This window comes from Epinephelus moara, chromosome 19 (assembly GCF_006386435.1).
Source record: "Epinephelus moara isolate mb chromosome 19, YSFRI_EMoa_1.0, whole genome shotgun sequence".
In the NCBI taxonomy this organism is placed as follows: Eukaryota; Metazoa; Chordata; class Actinopteri; order Perciformes; family Serranidae; genus Epinephelus; species Epinephelus moara.
Genome location: NC_065524.1, coordinates 7,258,501 through 7,279,311, shown reverse-complemented (window position 1 = coordinate 7,279,311; position 20,811 = coordinate 7,258,501). Strand labels below are relative to the sequence as shown.

The following is a 20,811-nucleotide window of genomic DNA, read 5'->3' as shown; positions in this document are numbered from 1 at the left end:
TACCTACGCTGTAGGCTCTGTGTCGCCTACTCTATGTCGTAGTTTGATGTAACGCAGATCTCCTGGAAAAAGGTGGAAATTAAGCTTTTATTTACTAATATGTCAAAGATAAGGAACAATAAATGTTGAAGAAAATAAAGCCCCACAAAAGAGCATGTATGTATCCTGGGTTCATACAAGTAGAAGGAAATACTCACAACAGTGTAGGCCAATCAGCACAGTTATCAAGCTGTTGTGAAGTGATGCACCACAACCAATGAGGAGTAATAACATCAGTGGCAAACACTTTAAAGATGATAGACACTGCCATCTAGGCTGTTCTACATCAACGTCATCTCAGTATCACCCAACATTGTAGTTTGTTGTACTTTGCTCTGCTCCACTCTTACAACCCTGGCACGACCAGTATGTTGTCATGGCTACGCATCAGTGTGGACTAAAATGACTTCAGATTCAGGAGGATATGTTGGTCTCAAGTGATTGGTGAGGGAAAATCAAATCCCCCTCCCCCCACAGAAGTCAGTCAGAGTGGACGCAGTGTCAGACCAGAGATGGAAATGGAGTGTAATGAGTTGATAACTCTGTGAGATATCAGGCAACCTAGTGCCTCCTCCCACAGCTGAATCAAACCATATACAAAAACTAATGCTTCTACTAAGTGTTAATTGAATTTAATATATTTGAATAATCTGTCCATGTGTATTTGTTGTTCTGATGAGCTGAACTGAGCCGAACAAGGCCCTGCATAGCTCCGGCTTTGCTGTTTGTTGTGTGTGCTGCGCGGGCTTTGTCTCTTCTCACAGAGGTTATCAGGGACCACATAGTTAGCTGCTTAGCTGTTGTTTCCAGAAATAACATTTTCCTGCATGGTCAGGTTGTTCTGCTAAGTATATGGAAGGTCTGTGGCTGCTGTGCCAGCTTATTGTTGGAGTATAACTGTGTATGATAGTGACTGTGATGTGTTCAGTGTTTTCTACTGATCAGTCCAGTATTTAGCTGCCGGGCTCAGTGGATTTTCGATGGTTATTTTCCAGATTATGATCTTGAAATTAGAGATAAAACTGAACTTTTGAGATGTTTTCAGGCGAAACAAATCAGTTAATCAATTTATGAGATCAACAAATAATAATATTGTCAACACTGTTGTTATCCAGTTACTCTAAGTGATTTATTGAGCAAAAAAGCAAAACATTTACAGCTGTTTCTTTCTTTAGTTCAAATGGTAAATTAAATATATTTGTGTTTTCAGCAGTTTGATATCATCTCTGGCTGAGGGAAATTTACAGTTCCAACATTTTTAGACTCAGAGAGACTCATCAGTTAGGTGTTAAATAAACTGATAATGAAACTAATCAGGTGCTTCCCAAGTTGGGACCGTGCACTAGGATCAGTGTATAAAGAAAATGCATGGAAGGTGGTGTAGTCTGGCTTTCTAATCGTAGTGTTTCCTTGTTTTCTGCTTCTGTTCCAGGAGTTTGCAGGGGAGGACACCACAGACCTGTTCCTGGAGGAGAGGGAAGCGTCACTTCGTCAGGCCCAGGAGGAGAAACACAAGATCCAGATGTCAGTCCCGGGCATCCTCAACCCTCACGAGATCCCTGAGGAGATGTGTGACTGAGCAGCAGCTCCACCAAACTGTACAGTACTCCAAACAAACAAACCAACAAATAAACCCTAACCACAGCAAACACAGCAAAACCCCAGAAAGGCACTTGAGTGTGGTGGGAGGCCGCTCACCCTCTGCAGAGCGGGCCGTCCCATTGGATGTTTGTTGACCAAAACAATGCCAACAATATGTAAATGATTACCGCGTCACCCTGTGGCCCTTTTTACATAATCTGCGTTTTCTATGGAGACTTTTTGTGTAATATCTTTCCAGAACTGTTAATCTAAGCTTATGTTTTGTTGGTCTCTGGCCCATCCCAAGACCTGCATGATGACGTTGTAACGATTAGACAACTTAACCATCTTGTTTTTGTTCTGTTCCCTCCATCTCCCATGTTCTCTTTTTCCCAGTTCTTCCCCATATATTTGTTTATATATAAATATATTATATATACAGTCTGAGCAGGGTTTTTGTGAAAAACGGCATATGTGTCAAGTCGGCATAGAGACTTCTAGACCTGTGGTGTGACGGACAGGAAGTGGTCTTTTAGTGGCGCATGCACCGCTTGTTTGGTGCCCCACGGCATTGTGGGAGAATGTGAATCTAATGGATAATGAATGAAGGCCGAGAGATGCTGCATCATGTATCGGCATCTGTTGCTCATGAGTTGTGCTTCACCTAAAAAAAAGTGTGTGGAGGTTTTTAGGAAAAGCAAAACCGAATATGTGCATATCATCCCAATTGTATAGCATCTTTAATACCATGGGAACATTTTTTTTCCTTTTATTCTATTGTTTCTTTTTGTTGTGGGTGTGTGCGCGTGTGTGCTGTCGCCTAGTCGACATCAGCGTTTTGTTTTCCTCTAAGAGGATTGTTGCTCATTTGTGAGCCTTCATTAATGGGATGTTTTAAGGAAGTGGCGGAGGTATTTATGGGTTCTTAGTTGGTTGCATCTTTATAACAACTCCTGTTTAACTCAGATGGCTTTCCAGATTTTGAATTGTACTAATTTAGATTGTTTACCATGCAGTAGTGCTTCAAGTCACTACCTTTAGAGCAAAATGAAAAATAAAACTGGGTTTACATTTAATTTTGTATTTTTTTTTTGCATTTTTCAGTTGTACCTGTTTGAGTTCTGTCCAAATAAACAAAAGGCTTTTTGTCTGGAGAGCAAATGAATTGCCAACGAGTTTAATTAGGAAAAGAATGTATAAATCCAAATAAGTACCCAATCTCTAATGGCAAATTTCCCTTCTCAAGGTGTTACATTTGTTGTGAACTTTTTGAACTGATTAAAGTTGAGAATTTTATAACCCTGCCTTTGCTCCCATTTCTTCATTCCACAACACTGACTCAAAATGTTAAGAGTCCTCTTCCACTAAAAATCATCTTCTGCTTCTTTTTACTTCACTCAGATGATTGAACCTTGCTGTGAATGAAAGAGGAGGAGATGGGATTTCAAGGATTTTTTACCCGGTAATTGGTCATAAAGTATTGAGACCGATTCTTTACTATTCTGTGAAATTACAGTCAGAACCCTGCAGCCTGTTTGGACCAGATGAGCTGATTACATTTTGGCAGGAGGCCTGAAAATATGGCATTATTGACCTGAGGTATGAAAAAAATAACATAACACTTAATATTTTAGAGTTTTACCCACATCAACAGAGCGAACCTGTTGGAAGCTGTAGCTTACTGTACATTTGTATAGTTTGATATGCAGCATCCTCTAACAGACATCAGTAAAATTACTTGTTAGGAGTTGATGAAAGCATTACTACAGGCAGGCATGTCCAAAGTCTGGCACGGGAGCCAATTGTGGTCTGTGGACACATTTCAAATGGCCCACGACTTGTCTTTCAAAATATACTACATGTGGCCTGCCACACAGTGTCATTTAATCAAGCAAGATCACTTAAGATTTTTTGTTTTCATAAACAGATTGTAAACAAGTAAACTAACAAAGAAAGGAGTGTTAAGTCTTACAGGGAGGGAAAGTTGAATATGTTTTCACTGAAAAGATCAAACAGTTGCATTTGTCTCATTTGTATGTGATTTTTTAAAATGACTCATGATGCGGGCAGCAGCTGGCAACAGTTTATTTCACAATCTGGCTCCATTCAAAAAAGTTTGGACAGCCTCTAAAAATAATTGATGTTAAGATGTCTAAAAAATGCTAAAACATGTAAAGTAGGAGTCTATGAATTCATTTTCTCTATGACGTTGCATTAATCTTATACAGATCAGGATAGCAGAACCAACGATACTCATATTGTCCATTGATCCACTGTCTGTCAGCTGGCTGCCACTGTGCCCTTGGTGACATTTGGAAGTGTTAATTCAATGGAAATAGGCTAACCAAGATTTCACAGCATGCACGTGAGGCTTGGTGTATTTCATGCAAAACGTTTTTAAACTCCACTGTGTTGTGTCAATGTAGTGGAATCCCACATGCAAAGTGAGAAGCACAAATGCCAACAAACACCAGGTATTTCCCCGTTCTGTTCTGTTCTACCCTTGTCTCTGCAACAAGACAAATAAGTCGTGTTTCATGCTACAATTAATATCTGGCAAAATTGTCCCCAACCATAAGTATTTTATTTTGGTTCATGTGTTGTTTTTCCCTCTTAAATCTCATTCTGATTGGCATTAAGGAGTCTGAAATCTAATTTGACTTAAGCTGTAAGAACCCTGAACCATGTGCAGAACAGTCCTGCTCCCAGTCCAGTGACAACTCTCAAACCAGGCTCACATCTGAGCTGTTCTGACCTGGGCTCAAACCCACTCCTCGTAAACACACCCATAAATCCTAAAAGGAAAGGTAGCTGATGATGATGATGACGATGGTGATGGATGTCATCTGTCATACACACAGTATTCCCGTGGCATCAGTGTTTCCGCGCAGACATCTTTGGCCAAGGTTGGTGCTGTGTAAACTGACCCCAGCACTAATCCCTGTGAACACACTGGTATTACATTAAAGGTTGTGATGACGCCCTGACACTGAAAGTTGAAACACTCGTCTGATGCAACCTGTCAGCTCTGATGCAACCAGAGAGGAAGTTGCTGGACTCTCAATATGAGACTTATAATTCTACACTGAATGTATAATATATAAAGTGCTCACTCTGGCTAATCTGTTGCAGGTGCGTATGTCGGCTGTGGGTTTTACAGTGTTTTATGTCAATAACTGGACGGAGGCCACTTGTTCTGGCTGCAGCCCCCTGCAGAGGAAGGCTTTTGCTCCTTTTAGTGGTACAGTTTCATGTTTGCACGCTTTTGTGGAGTCAGCAGCTCCTTGTTCTGGTAATTACTACTTCATATGTTTGCTTTGATGCTTTCATATCTGACCATCTCTCTGGGACCATAATTCAGTCTGGCTGTAACTGGACCCCCCCCCCTCCCTTCCTGACCCAGATCCAGAGATCTTCAGCCATTCTCGGCATCCGCTGTCGAGGAGAAGAGGGAACAGCTGGGGTAGCCCCCGCCCACCCACCACCTACCCAAAAAGATAAAAAAAAAAAGTAAGCCCAGCTCTACGCCTTCTCATGCCCAGCTCTGTGTCCACGCTGTAGGCAGGCAGGGTTATTAATACCCTTGTGAGTAAGCTGGACAGGAAGAGCCAGGTTAGTACACCCGCTGGTCGTTGCCTCTCAAACAGAGAGGGTGGCTGACCCTCTACCCAGTGGCACATACCAGCTCTCTGCCCAGGACTCTCACGCTGTTCCAACCAAGCCCTTTAGGCACGAGAAAAAGGTTCATTAAGGACTGAATTTAAATGAAACACTGATTGTACTTCGTCAACAGTTTTATTAAGTTTTACCCTCATTAAATTATTTGATGTCATCTGGCCGTAAATTGGAGCAGGGGTGACAGGTTGTGGTCAAACTGGGGCAAAGTTGATCGGTGAGAGCCCAGTAACTCCCCTGAGGTGATATACCGCCACCCAGTGGACAGTCACCAGAATACAGGGTTCCTACAGTTAAGGCAAGTTAGATTTTAAGGTCCAGTGTGTAAGATTTAGGGGGATTTAGTGGAATCTAATGGTGAGAAATGCAGATTGCAACCAGCTGAAACTTCTCCTGGTTAGAATTCCCTCAGTGTTCAAGAGGTTTTTTTGGGGGTTTTTTTTTACCAGGAGCTGAATCACCCACAAAGGACTCATCCTCTCCAAAACCAACAGACTCAGTGATTTAAACCAGTAAAAATGCCAAGTAAAGCAGTTTCATATAAAAAAAAAATCTGCGCTTTTCCAATGCTCTCATCATGGGGGAACTGCTTACTACAGTGGCCAATGCAAAAACCTGAATGAACCTATCTAGAGCCAGTGTTTGGTTTGTCCGCTCTGGGCTACTGTAGAAACATGGTGCAACACGGCGATCACTGTAGACAAGGACCTGCTCCCTATGTAGATATCAACAGCTCTTTCTAAGTCAACAAAAACATAATGATTCTTATTTTCAGATTATTGATTATACACTAAAGAAAACATGCTTTTTATATTATTTTCTATTTCTGCCAGTATATCCTCCTGAATCCTGCACACTGGACCTTTAAGTTTTTAAAAACTTTTTTCATACCTCTCGGAATGAAATTTAAGACCACTTTTACTATAACCAAAACTGAAGGGGAAAAAGTGAACCAACATCAGTTACTTGGGAAATACCCGATGATTGTTGGCATTTTGTGTTTCTCCCTCTGCATGTGGGATTCCACTGTTTTGCATTTTATCATGCCGAGTTAAGAAACTTTTTGCATAAAATACACAGAGCCTAGATCGCCTTGTACCAGTTTCAGCCATGCTGTGAAATCCTGGTCAAATGGCCAATTTGTGTTAAATTTGCACTTCCCTGTGCGTCGAGGGTACAGTGACAGCCAGCTAGCAGGCAGTTGATCTTCTACTCTGACCAGCCCTGCCACAAAGAAAATATAAGTTAAAAAACACGTTATCAATTATTAGAGATTTTACAATGCAACATCAGAAAAGATAAAAATATCTAGAGAAAATAAAGGCCTTATTTTCATATTAATGGATGTAATACCCTTTCAGACTATTCTAGGATCAGCAGAAACCATGAAGGTAATCCAAATAAGGCTCTGGCTGAAGTTCAGTCTCATTTATGTTTTATTGGTCCCAGTGTTGTACAGTTCAGTCACATTCCAATACAGATAGGAATGAATAGACCTATATATCTCTACCAGGACTGGGGAGGGAGACACTTGAAAGTAACTGTAGTGTCAGTCTCAGCCAGATGGCTGGGCTTCACCACAGAAGACAATGAATGCTAATACAGAGTTTATTTCATGTACTGATGTACTGTGATCAGCAGTTTAACCGAAACAAGATGAGCTGTTTTGAAGCAGTACCGTCTTGCCTTTGGCTTCATTTACCTCTCTCTGAAACTCTTCAGTCCCATACATGTGGAGTTTACTGGATCTAAATAATTCAGATCCTCAGTGCGGATGACCGTTAATAAAGAATAAACTAGCATTTCATCCCCAACTTGTCTACCTCCAAAGATAAACCCTAAAGACACACTGAGATCAGTTCAAGTGAATTTCCTACGCTGAGCTGGATCCGGAGAACTTGTTTTTCAAGGACCGGCCGCAGCTGCACAAATAAGTAGCTAGCTGAGTGACAGAGGGTGCAGTTGATGGTGATGCATACATAGTCACCTGAGTTAAGCACAGAGGAAGGGAACAGGACTGACAAGGGGTGAGGGTGAGGAGAGAGTCCACAGCTGGGTTATAGGTGTAGGCCGTGCTTGAGGAGCTGCCAGTAGAAACTTATTTTGTTGTACTGAGCTTTCGCAGAAGGACCTCTCCTCTTCCTCTTTGTTCTTATGTCTCTTCATCAGTTTTCATACTCGTCTCTTTGATAGCTCAGCGGCCTTTTCCCCATCAGCTCCTTTATGTTGTCCGGATTTGAGCGTAGCGTATTTTAGATCTACTGTGAAAGAGGAAAAAAGTCAATTACTGAAGGGGACATGATAAGATTGTGTGTGTGTGTGTGTGTGTGTGTGTGTGTCTGTGTGTGTGTGTGTACTTGTACTTGCTACATAGTGAGGACTAAAACAATTTTATACCAGCAGTGAGGACATTTAGGCTGATCCTCATTTCTTCAAAGGCCTGATTGAGAGTTTAGACTTGGTTTTAAGGTTCATGTTACAATTAGGTTAAGGTTAGGGTAAGGGGCTAGGGAATGCATTATGTCAATGAGGATTCAAACAAAGATAGAAGTGGCAGAATGTGTGTGTGTGTGTGTGTGTGCGTAGGAAGAGTACCTGGGTGTCTTTTCCGAAGTCTGTCTGGTTTGAGAGGCACTCTTAAACTGCGCTTCCAGCCTGGCGTAGATTCCTCCTGTAGGCTGCAGCAACAGCAACCACACACACACACACACACGTGCGCGCGCGCACGCACAAATTGTCCAGAACAAAAACAATCTGACATCAGGCAGCTGCAAAAACTAGGACAGCAGGGCTGATAACTCAACACCAATTGTGAGCACATGATGTGATATGAGACAATAAATCCTGGTAAAAGTCACATCTCCTGCATCCTGTTACTATATACATTGTTTGTGCATGAATATAAACAGTTACTTGCCTCCTTAGTGTCCTTATATTTGCTCTGTTCCTGGTCTCCAAACCTCATCTTAGTCAGGTAGCCGATGATCTCCACCATGCGACGCTGGTCTGGTTCATAAACAAAACAGAACTTGATGTAACTTAGTGAAAATATGAAAATAAAAGAGTAAAGAGCATTTATAAGACTCAGTATGATTTGAATGGGTGGAACATACTTGATGATATGCCTAAAAATATATACATATTAATAAATTGAGTCCTCTGTTACCTTCTTCCCTCTGAGCATCCTGGTTGTATCGCATGGAGCGAGAACTGTCCCACTTACTTTTCTGGACACTCACTCTACAAAACACACACCACGGGCATCAGCATTAACCAAAGCTCAGTCAAACTGAGAGGAAACACACACCTGTTCTACTGAGGTACTAGACACACTACCTTCGTCAGGATCCTGAAAATAGCCGTTTTCCCAACATTCATCTTTATTAGCTGAACTAAATGCATCAGCATTATGAGTGTGTGGCTATCCTACTTTTTTTTTACTGCATCAGAGACATTTGTGTGTCAGGCTATATTTAAATTCATGATATTTAGAACAAAAAAAGCTCAAATCAAAGCACAAACACACTTTCATCCTCATTCGTTACTGCAGATTAGAGCTGCAACGATTAGTTAAGTCTACTGAAAGAAAATTAATCACAGACTATTCTGATAATTGATTAATTGTTTCAGTCATTTTTCAGGCAAGAATTACAAACATTTGATGGTTTCAGCTTCACAAAATGTGAGAATTTCTTTGACATTTATGATAGTAAATGAAGTTTTTGGGTTTGGAACTGTTAGTTGGTCTAAAGAAGCAAACTGTAGATGTCGCATCAGGTTCTAGGAAATTGTGATGAGCATTTTTTTTTGTTTTTAGAATTTTTTTGACAATTTATAGGCAAAACAAGTAACTGATTAATGCTGAAGATAATCTGTTGACTAGTAGATAATGAAAATAGTTGTTAGTTGTAGCCTTACTGCAGACACAGAAATACGTAAGCATAAGTATGGTGATATTCTAAATGAGATAAACTCACATGAAAGGTGTGTTGTCCCTGGACTGTGACTGAGGAAAACAAAACAAGATAGAGAGAACATAAGAAAGCAGGTTTTAGAGTTACAGTTGCTACTTAAAGGTTCCCTATGCAGGATTTTCCAAATAACAATGACTCATAAGGAAGCAATCCCTCTCAACCATCACTTATGACCCACTAGAGGCATGTGGCAGTATATTTATCTGCAGACACTCTGCCCTCTTTATATGTTTTCTTATTTTCGTGTTATTTTGCTGTGCTGGGATGCCCCTGGGCACAGCACACAGGTGGAGAGGGGACTTAAAAGGGTGGTGACCAGGTCCAGACTGTAAGCAGCATTCATCCAAGAGGAATGTAGCGACAGATAACGCCAAGTGGATGGTTTTCACTTTCACTGGCGATATTGTTTACAAAAAGTAGCGGACAGTTCCTGCATAGCATACCTTTAGGTGTAAGTATGTACTGTACTGTGTTATTTGAGTAGGAATACAGTTAATAACAAATGCACTGTTAACACAATATCTTCATAGTTAATGTAACTGTATGAAAAAAGTAAGTGCACAGCACAAAAACGAACAGACGATAGTGTTTCTGTGAGAATGTGATACAAATTCATGGAAGCTGATTTCTGGGATAAACAATATATAAACGACTTCTAGTGTGTATAACTAAGTTTAGATGCATCACAAATAAAATACAGTCACCATACTGTGAAATAATACACCCTGCTACAGTACAACAGTTACTATGCTGCAGCTTTACACTGTATTGTACCACAGAACAAGTCTTTCAGATGTTGAAGTTGCATTCTGCAGCATTTTAGGAATTCTTATTGAATATTAATGAATTCAGTGACTCACTTTCTCTGCTTTGTCTTTGCGCTGGAAGTTTGGAGAAGACATTTGTTTTTTCAGGGGTCTGTGGGCCTTCTTGGCCTTCTTAGCAGCTGGAAACAGAAAAACAAAACAAACAACAACAAAAAAAAATCATGATAAATATGCTGGTGGTGTCTTACGCCATCTGCTGGCTGAAGAGAGCAATTGATTTATTTCCCATGCTTGAAAAAGGACTGAAAGAGGAAAAATGAAACTTAAAAATAAACGTGATGAAAATGTAGAGTGAGGGAAGAACAGTGGTGATGTGCTATAAATAGAGAAATGTTTCATTATGCGTCCTAATTTGACTTTTTTCCTTTAAACTACAACAGTGACTCAGCGTTGAAGGAAGCTGTTACCAGCAGCACGAGGGTTTAAAGGAAGTTAAATTCATCTGAAAATAAACATGACATTTATTATTAGGTCAGAGGTGATTAGTCACAGTAGATGACGACATGAAGGCCTCGTATGTTAGGTGATTTAAATCACTCTGACTGATGTAAAATGTTGTGATGTCACTTCTCATGCCACTCCAACTTTTCAGGTGACAAATAATCATTTACCACAACAGAAAATAAGCAAGAAACGTATATTCACTGTCTGATTATGAAAAAAAAACCTCATCAGTGTATCTGTATGCCACTGTTATGTTTAGGAACTCGACATAAATATCTATTAGAATTGGAATCCATTAAACCCAACAGCATCAATGTGCAGTAATAACTGTTAGGACTTTTTATCGCTGTCCACTGCTTGAAACATTTTTGTGATAATACACAATTAATCACATAAACTGCAATTAAACTGTCGTTACAAGACTGTTATAATAGTGAGGGCGAGAGCAGTTAGAGCCTGTAATTAAACCTCGCAACAGCATTTTAATGACATGAATATATCCATGACTTATTATTATTTCTTTCAGATAAGCAGTGCACTAAATCTGTTTTAAAAGCTTGAGTAGAAAATGCAAAGAGTTACAGACCTATCCTCATAGTTTAACCTGTTTCCTACATTTTCTCTTATTAACTGTCAAACTACCGATGAAGACAGCTGAGAGTCAAAGATGTGCTGTTTGTTATGAGCACTGAAACAACTAGTTGTCAGCTGTTTAGCAGCCAACCAGTTCTTGTTTTTTCCACTTAAGAAATACTAGTAAATTGAGATCTGTAGTTTCAGCTAATGAACTAGAGATGCTTATACATGCCTTTATCTCATCTCGCACTGACAACTGTAACACACTTTCCTCCTCACTTAACATGTCTGCTCCTGATCGTCTGTAGGCAATCCAGAATGCTGCCGCAAAGCTACTCATGAGAACTCATATTAGCCCTATACTAAAATCTCTTCACTGGCTCCCTATTGAGTATAAGATCCAGTTTAAAATTCTCATTTTATGTACAGAGCATCACACGGTCAGGCTCCCACTTATGTGGCTGAACTACTTCACCCCTACTCATCAGCTCGCTCTCTTAGGTCAAATATGCTAAACTTGCTGTCTGTCCCACGCACCTGCATAAAGAGCGGTGGTAATTAAGCTTTTGAGGCTGTAGCGCTTAGATTATGGCTCTGCCTGCATCCTTACGGTCCCCTGACTTTTAAAAGGCAGCTAAAGACATGCACCAGGTTTGTTTTTCTTCTATGTACTTTATATTCCTGTTATGTTCTGTGTTCTTTTTCATTATGTGTTATGTTTTTAGTTGGTAACTTTTAGGGATGCAGGATATTGGATTTTGATATGTAACAACTCGTTTGACTGCTAACTGATACTGATATCAATATATCCACTTTTTTCCCTACCTATTTAGTAATTTAGTTTCTTCTGTAGTTGAATTATCATATTATGCATGCATACTCTTATCGTGATGGCCGACCAGCAGATAGAGACATGATATACAATACTTTTCAATGTCACTTTGACAATGTCATCTTTTATGGTTTCTTCTTGTGCACTGCATAATGCCCTTGTACTGCACTTTGTGACTTATGTCTGTGATAAGCGCTATACAAATACATTTTACTTACTTTTTTAGTTAATGATCAATTAACAGAAAGTTAAATATATTTAGTGTTAGACATAATTTTGATAAAAAATCATTTTAGTTGTTTTTATTAAGTAAAATTACCAAACATTTGCAGATTAAAGCTACAAATACTCTAAGATTAGCCTGCTTGGCTGTAGTTTGTCTATCGTGACATTAATGCTGTAGGGTACATTTGATTGCTAACAAGATTAATAAGAAATCTTCAAGCCACAGTTAAACATTCTGAGAAGTATGGTTAATTCTTATCTCTCCAAGAACAGATTTATATCAATCTGATGTTAGTCTCACAAAGCCACCAGACCTAACTCCACACTTTGTTTTAGCTCTGTGCCAGTGCAAGAAAAGAATCTGTATAAATCCATCATAATTCTGCACGAAGGAAACAAATGCTCTGGGTTGTTTGTATTTCATGATAGCAATCACAATTGTCTTGGTGCGGCACTAAACCCAGGATGCAGTGATGGTGCCCTTGCAAAATGATGACATGCAGATATTGGAAGGGGAGGAGAACTCTGTCTCAAATAGGCAGCTGGTGGCAGGCTTATACACACAGTGTACGTCATGTCAGTCAGACTAATCTCATGTATGTGCATTATGTATTTAAGGCATTGGTATTGACATTTTTAGCTGGGACATTTCTGAAGTGACTAAAATGTGTTTTGCTGCTGACTCCCGTCCAGAGCAGTGCATTGCTTTATAAAAACATCATTAGACTAATCCCCTATTAATGCAGACTGTGTGTTGCAGTCCTATACGTGTGGCTAAAATAAAAGCTGCAGGTACCAAATCTAAGGGGAAGTACCACAAACACACTAGTGTCACTTGTGAATGCCACACAGCACCAGGCATAAAAAATGAGGAACTACCAACATGAATCAGCAGTTATCTATCTCCCAAAATGCTACGAAGCCTCTTCACCTTGTTTCTTAGACAGCTCCTCTTCATCCCCCACCTCATCTTCGGTGACCTCTGACCCTGTGGTGTACTCCTCATCCTCTGACAGGAGCGACTGCTGCCTCTGTACAGTAAAGGTGACACATTGTAGACATTACCTCTCAGCTGCTTGATGACACTGACTTCAGTCAATCTTCACACTTGACTAATCTAACAAAAGATCTCAGTAAAAGCACCTGGATGTGTCTGTAAATCTGAAAACAGCTGGCTAACAAAATGATCATTACTACAATATAAGCAGATTTAATCAAAGAAATTAGGTATAGGTCCTACCAGTTGCAGACTCCAGTTTTTCAAGAGGGAAAACTGGATGAAAAAAGAAAGTAGCTGAGGTCAGAACCAGAAAATGAACATGCTGCTAGAAGACAAGCATCAGACGGAAGAGAAACACTGAGAGAGAGAGAGAGAGAGAGAGAGAGAGAAAGACTTACAGTGCTGCCGTCTGCTCTCAGAGGTCCGAGCAGTGTCGGCTCCAGGAGAACGTCACAGTCCTGCTGAACCTTCTCTGCACTGGACAGACTCTCCTCAGTACTAACACACGTACAAACACAAAATAATCCAGTTTTATTGTGCCACTGTAAAAAAAACTGTTACTCCTGTTGTCAAACAGACACGCTGCCACAAACAGTCATGCTCACCCCTCTGCAGGCGGCGTGTGAAACAAACACACTGCGTCTCTGTGCAGCAGCAGGTCATTAAGGACTCTGGTCTGGGCTGCGGTTGCCTCGTCGCAGTTCTCTTCATCAGGTACGTTCACTATGTGGTCTCGCATCTTACAGCCCTAAACACACACACACATTTCTCCTTAAAACCTTTGAGAAGCTTCATCTAGCTTCCAAAACTAACCATTAGTTACATTCTGTAATAAATACACCAATGCTGCATCACAGAGAAATCACTATAAAACAGCACAGGTTACGCCATCCATCGTATATCAGTCTCTTTGCGCAGCAGTTTAACTCTTGTTAACATCTGTGTTATCTGTGAGCTGCATTTAACATTCTCTGTAGCTACGGAGCAGAACAGGGGTCGGTCCCAGCATGCAGTGGAGTGATACTCTGAGCAGATTAACAGGTAGAGGATTTTAAAAAGTACAAATAATGATTAAATTAGAAAAGGGCAGCCATTAGTTAATCCCCCTGCTTTTCAAGAGATTTCATAGATGCGGACAAATTTTCAATGTCTTAATAAAATCATGAATTTTAGCACAGTTGGTGTGCGCTCCTGTGATCTTGATTGTTTAATCTTATGTGGTCATAAAGCTTGAGCTGCCTTAAGTCAATCTTTTACTCTTCTTGACTTTCTTATGATTTAAACATTTAAAGATTTTAGTCTTGGCTCAATGACATGAACATTGTTAACAACCAGTAGATGTGCTCTCTCTAGCGGCAAACAAGAAGCAGCAAACAAGGTAGATAGTAAACACGGACGGGACTTTGGAGAGGTGCAAGACTATGAACAAGCCTCTGTTCTGTTGGACTGTGCAAGGAGGAGAAACTGGCTGAGTTGTGGAATGTACAACAGTCAGTGTTTAATTTGGCGTGCCAGCATTTATTTTAGTGAGAAATCTTAATTTTGTGAAACAGTTCGGCTCTCGTTCCCACAGTCTTCACCCACTAACCAACAGAGGCTGGTAGCGAGTTGAGGCAACAAAATCCAAAATGTAAAGTTTGTATGCAAATACCATTTATCTTTACAGATTATACTGATGCAGATTTGACAAGAATACTTTTGACATATGACACTTACAATCTTGTCTTTCTAGAGTGATGTGTTTTTGTGCATAAGTAAGAAATTGTTAATATGCCATATTTCTTTAAGGGAGTTTGGTGTAATATTTTACACCAGGAGCAGGACAGTAAATAATCTCAAAAGGAATCTAGTTGTAGTCTTGCAAATAGTGACCCTACAAGATCTCCATTCTTTGCAAAATCTTATTGTGTGTGACTAAAATCTCACATTGTCTTAAGATGATTTTTTGGTTTAGAGCAGTTGCAAAGGTTTTAGTAGAACATTAGCACATGTATAGTGTGAGTGTGAGTGTCCGTACCTTGGGCATACCAGTGGGGTCAAAGCGGAGAACCCTCTGGTTGCAGCAGGGGTAGATTCCTGCACCATGCCAGCCTTTCTCAGTACCCATGCCAGGGTACAGCACACTGTCTGGGTGGTACTTGCAATGGGTCAGCTCTGCACACACAAACACCTATAAACACATACGTAGAAACTCTTTAGGTGGGGTTGAATATATTTAGTCATAGAGGTCAGGTTTATAGTATGAACGTGTATAACCTTACATGCTTACACAAACACAAACCTGTTGGCACCGGGAGCAAGTGAGGTAGTTGATTGTACCCCAGATTCTCCAGTAGACCAGGACCCAGGACTTGAGCTCCTCATACAGACTGGTGATGTATTCATGTACATCCCAGCTCTTCTGTCTGCAAACACACACATGAACACACACAGACGGTGATCGAGATTTTTTTAAGGAGGTATTTCTCCACATATTGTTGCTGGCAGCTAAACAAATCCAGGAAATAAGAGTTCACAAATTTTGCCAATGCACGGGACATTTATGTCATACTTAGTGTGTGTATAGATGATCTCTCCATGACCATCAATGTTGATTTTCCCAGGAACACAAGAAATTTTCCTCTCTGTGTCTTTGGTCAGCAGCTTAAGGCACAGACCACACCTGGAAATAAACAAATTTATGACTAACAGTGAGACTGATTCTAATAATAAGAGAACAAAAATTAAGGCAAGAGAAAAAACTGAAAGGTGCAAGTTAAAGTCCTCATGAAATTAAATTACATTTTCCCAGTTTTAATGCTATGTCTGATCATTTAGCTCTTGTTATATGTCAAATAAATGTCAAAAAATCAGTTACAGAGTATTTTCCCATCAAAACCCCTGTCTTTTGTCTTTCGGTTAAACGGTTTCAAATGTCTGATGTCTTGATGAAATTCCATTTCACAGGACTTGAAGGCTGTTGCAAAGCAGTGAGGTAAGTAACTGCCTGGAGGAACTCAGAGGCTAACTGCTCACCTGTAGAGAGTCGAGGCGTTTCCAGGTGAATCTCTGTTCTGGTAGTTGGCATCAAAGAGACGCTCTATTTTCTTCTGAAACAATTTGCTTTGAGGGGGGAATGAAATTTAAAAAGTCACAAATAGAACCATCTGTCTTTTATCGTAGACTTCACTCTATCTTTATAACAGTTTACGCAAGATTTATCACATCACATTCATCAGAGATACTTCACAAAAGTGTAAATCTTTTTACCTTTTGAACTTGTCTTTTTTGTCCCTGATGTCGTCAGCCTCATTGTGGTTGAAGAGTTCAGCAATGCGTGTTGCCAAGTTGCTGTTGATGCAGTTCATGTTGCAGGGTGTCGCCACGATGGCGCTCATGTGTTTGTGGCAGTATTGGATGCACTCCTCCACCTGAACATGGACAAACATACAGCTGTTGTAAGTCCTTTCACAGCAATAGTAAACGTAATTTCAATGACACTACATAAATCAAACACTACTTAATTATTGGTATAATTTTAGGTCTTCTTACACAGCCTTAGTAAGTACAGCAGTGGTGAGGAAATTTACTGCAAGCTGTTTAAATAACCCCTGAGGGCAAAAGAACATCTACACTTTTAACAACCATGCAACATCAACTTTACAAAGCTCTATGAATGGGCCTCTGGTTTTTCCTGGACTAGGACAGTTTACTCATTATCCACTCTGACACATTTTCAAGATGCTGGGACTGTTTGGGCAACTCTGAGGATTCAGTGTCTTTGCTATCAGACATTCTTATGGATATGTTGTGACCAGGCCACATGTCAATTATTTTTTCACATATGAAAAACAAAAGGCCCGAAGCACATCACCACAACTAGCGTCACATGTCACAACACTTACTAACGTATCCATCTTCAAGAACTCGGAGGAGATCAGGATTGAGATCACATTGCTGGGCTCTGTAACCGACAAACACCACATGACCAACCAAGCAAACCCCACAACCGACAAACAACACAGAACACACAGCCAGTGACCCACCAAACACACACCACGTTTAGTGACTGAGAAATCGAGCACCATCCACGGAATTACACAAACAGGTAAGTGAAAGCTTGGGCATTCCCCGTGTTTAAGAATGTGATATTGATTATTGGTTTTTACATTTTTTCAGAGATTTACCAAGACGGGGTTTGTCCTTGTTTCCCTCTCCTGCAGAATTCCTCCTGACGTAGTTCATGAGCCAATCGAAGATCTGCACGTCACAGTGAACGGAGATGTCCACCTCCTCCCACCTCTGGGGGTCCACAGACAGGTACTCAGCAAAGTAACGCATCTCTTTGACTAGAAGATCTCTGGGACACGTGAAGTCCTGCTTCAGGTTCTTGGTCTCATCACACACATGGATCACCATGTTGGGACTGTAGGAAAAAAAAGTTCAAATCCATTACTCCCCACAAAAATACACCCGGCAGTAAAATTCACTGCTAGATATGAAAATACAGAACAGTTTATAGCTGCCTGTAAAGTCCAAATGAAGTGAGCTATTCATATTAAAAAGATTTTGATATAAAGTGGAGTATGTGTTAGGAATAAATGTGCATTTTTGGTAACTTGGCTTAGCCACTATGAGAAACAGCACTTTGTAGACTGAGAATGAGTTCTCAGCACTTACTCTCTTGGCTTCTGAGGTTTGTCATCCTCCTCGGCTGAGACTCTTCTCTCTTTCTTCTCCACAACACCAACTCTTCCTGAGGGCGTCGATTTGGAGCCTGCTGACACCAGCAGAAGTAAATATACTTTAAACCCATTTATCAAGCAGTAGCCATCAATACCACAGCTACACAATTTTTATTGTACTGCTTCCAAATACAAGCTTGCTCTGCTAGTCCATGTTTTCTACTAGCCTGAGAACATTTCTATTAACAAAATAAGCTGTGCCTGAACTGAACTGATTATATCTTGTAAAGCAAAAGGCGTCATTAAAATGTTCAAATTAACTCTGCTTCATTTGATAAATTTCTTATTAAAGAAAACTAAATGCATTTTAGACTGGATAAAACTAAAATGATTCCTGTGGGTGAAAAAGTGTAACAGCAGCAACAGAATTTAAAACTTGATCTGCACTACTCAGGATGACATCACTGACCTGTAACTTTGCTGCTGCTCTGGCTGCTTCCTGTCTCCACCACCTCCCCAGTGTCCAGCAGCGTAGTCAGGCCGTCTGAAGGGGAGGTGCTTCCTTCTGTCAGGGCATTACATTGGTTGTCCACATGGGGAAAACCCCCAGTGCTCTTCAGCTCCTCAAATCGACGGGCACACTGAAGATTACATAAGTGCCACAGCATTACTGTTTGTCAACAAGCCAGGCTTTATGTCACTAATCCATGGAATGATTGATGAATGGGACAGGACAGGTGGAGGGGTGGATGGATGGATGGATGGATGGATGGATGGATGGAAGCACTCATAGTTACCCAGCATTCCAGTTACCTCCTTGGGAGTGAATCCTGGAACTAGCTTGGCTACATTGTCCCAGTTTATGGGCTGGGGCACCCCCCACAGAGAGCCCAGCACCATGTCCAAAACCAGGACGTTATTGTCATAGGGAAAATTGTTGTTGTCCGAGCAGAACCGGCTCATTTCTACAGAGGCACAGAGACGAGAAACTAAAGGTAGTAAGTCAACAGTGAATGCCTAAAATTATTAGTAGATCAACAGAAAACTAGTAGGAAACTGTTTTTATAACAGCTTAAAGGTCCAGTGTGTAGGATTTAGGGGGATTATTGGAATAAATGGAATGTAATATTCATAACTCTGTTTTCATTAGTGTAAAATCACCTAAAAATAAGAATTGATGTGTTTTTGTAACTTTACAATGAGCCGTTTATATCGACATACAAAGCCGGTCCTCTTTCACAGGGTCCACCATGTTGTTTCTACAATAGCCCAGAACAGACAAACCAACACTGGCTCTAGATAGGGCCATTCACATTTTTGCATCGGCCACTGTAGTTCTCCTATACACTTGGGACACTGGAGAAGTTTCAATTGGTTGCAGTCTGCAACCTCACCACTAGATGCCACTAAATCCCACACACTGGACCTTTAAGCCTTATTCGCATGATAGTGAACTGAATATTTTTAGGGTCTGGACTGTGGATCAGGCAAACGAAAGGGCAACTCTTTTTTCCAACCATAACCCCCGCAATAAACTGTTAAATCAAGAAAAGAATCACTACAAATGATTTTGTAATCTCAAGTGAAATAGCTGCCATACACAAAGTATTACAACATTACCATATCTGAGGTATTGCTTCAGTAGCCTACTGAATAATGAATACAGTCCAGCTTTAGTCAAAAGTGAGAATGTAGCTATTACAGAGTGATCACTCTTTGACTCAGTTTAGCCAGTTTTATTTAACATTAACGTTCAATTGGTAAAATTCATGTCATTTCACATTCATATAATAAGCAGTCTCAATTTTAATGTGTGTATTTTTAAAGGATTTTGTTGAGTGACCTGATGGTTGCGTAACGTGATGCGTCAGTCACTAGAAATCAAGTTACTATGATTTTTCTACCACTAAATACATCACAGGTCATAACATCCTCCGCAGAGCTTCACTCTGAGATACTAGGAGCAGTCAAAGATGAGATCGAGACATTGTCCATTTTACATACGTTTACAGGCCCATAACATACAAATATATATCATGGAATACAACAGAGAAACTTGGTGGAGTAACGTTAGTGATGCGAGCGCAGGCCGAGTCCCTCTGTCCTCCTCCTGCATCGGCGTCAGATGCTTTCAGGTCAAATTTAATCAGCTGGTCTCTACACATAATTCAAACAAGAAGGATAAGATATTGTTGACATACTTATCTGGTGTCAGAGATATTCCTCCCCGTCGTCTCGTACAGTGAGCAAAGCTGGTACCTGTTTTATGTCATTGTGTATGGATGATGCTGATGCTGCGGTCCTCTCCTACCGGCTAACTGCAGCTATTGCTAATGCTAGCTAACTTTGTGGGATGGATCTGCTGCCTTCAGGTACTCCTCCTTAAACTCCTAATCACAAGCCACACATGCAGCGTCACGACCACAGACTATACAGGGTCAAGACCACCAGTCAGCTGCATATTATTGCTCAGTTAGTGGTGGCTACTGTCGTTTGCTTTAAATAAGTCGAGTTACACCATGTTGCATTGTCAGGATAAATTGCAAAGTTATGCACCCACAGAAACAATTTGCTCAGTTTCTTCGACATGGGCAAGTTTTGTCAAGTTTGTTGAGTTAAGTAGCTATACGGTCAATTCTGTACAAGATAGAGGAAGTGGACCACGAGTATTGCATCTTATGTCAAAGTACTATTTCCTTTAAGCGCCCTAACAGCGAAACATGTCCGATAGTCCTTGAAAGCAGCATTAGCTTCAATCAGCTAGCGTATGAGCTAACCCAGCTGAACCTTTTGTAAATGTTTAAGCCCAGTAGCACGGTAAAAAAAAATGTTGTCGACAGGCTGCGCTCTCAAAATGCAAACTCAGCGGTCAAGTCCCAAAGTAACTTGGATAAATAAAAGCAGTTTTGGTTGATTCTGTCGGTGTCTGCTGACTCGTCACTGCTGTCGCACTGCAGCAGGTTTTAGGCGTCCT

The 20,811-nt window shown here is 40.6% G+C and overlaps 2 protein-coding genes across 5 annotated transcripts in view; one reads left to right on the top strand and one right to left on the bottom strand.

The window, feature by feature from the left end:
• xpo1b (exportin 1 (CRM1 homolog, yeast) b) overlaps window positions 1-2,922 on the top strand; it is a 30,478-nt gene extending 27,556 nt beyond the window's left edge. For both annotated transcript variants that reach the window (XM_050070822.1, XM_050070821.1), the window contains exon 25: window positions 1,472-2,922. In XM_050070822.1, the coding sequence (XP_049926779.1) occupies window positions 1,472-1,618 (147 nt within the window). In that variant the 3' untranslated portion in view covers window positions 1,619-2,922. The remainder of the gene's footprint in view (window positions 1-1,471) is intronic.
• A 770-nt stretch (window positions 2,923-3,692) lies between these two features.
• sanbr (SANT and BTB domain regulator of CSR) lies at window positions 3,693-20,800 on the bottom strand. 3 transcript variants are annotated; one of them, XM_050071925.1, is made up of 21 exons: window positions 20,039-20,800; window positions 18,651-18,802; window positions 18,307-18,478; window positions 17,833-17,929; window positions 17,340-17,578; window positions 17,058-17,116; window positions 16,423-16,583; window positions 16,189-16,275; window positions 15,725-15,835; window positions 15,455-15,578; window positions 15,191-15,343; window positions 13,779-13,921; window positions 13,572-13,671; window positions 13,414-13,446; window positions 13,105-13,204; window positions 10,130-10,215; window positions 9,273-9,301; window positions 8,462-8,535; window positions 8,213-8,301; window positions 7,891-7,973; window positions 3,693-7,556 (listed from the first exon to the last, which is right to left on the bottom strand). In XM_050071925.1, the coding sequence occupies exons 2-21, from the start codon at window positions 18,798-18,800 to the stop codon at window positions 7,517-7,519; spliced, it is 2,130 nt and encodes a 709-aa protein (XP_049927882.1). In that variant the 5' UTR covers window positions 18,801-18,802; window positions 20,039-20,800; the 3' UTR covers window positions 3,693-7,516. The 3 variants fall into 3 exon arrangements, with proteins under 3 accessions (XP_049927882.1, XP_049927880.1, XP_049927881.1); XM_050071923.1 differs by having other exon boundaries at window positions 7,891-7,966; XM_050071924.1 differs by lacking the exon at window positions 13,414-13,446 and having other exon boundaries at window positions 7,891-7,966.
• Window positions 20,801-20,811: the final 11 nt, after the last annotated feature.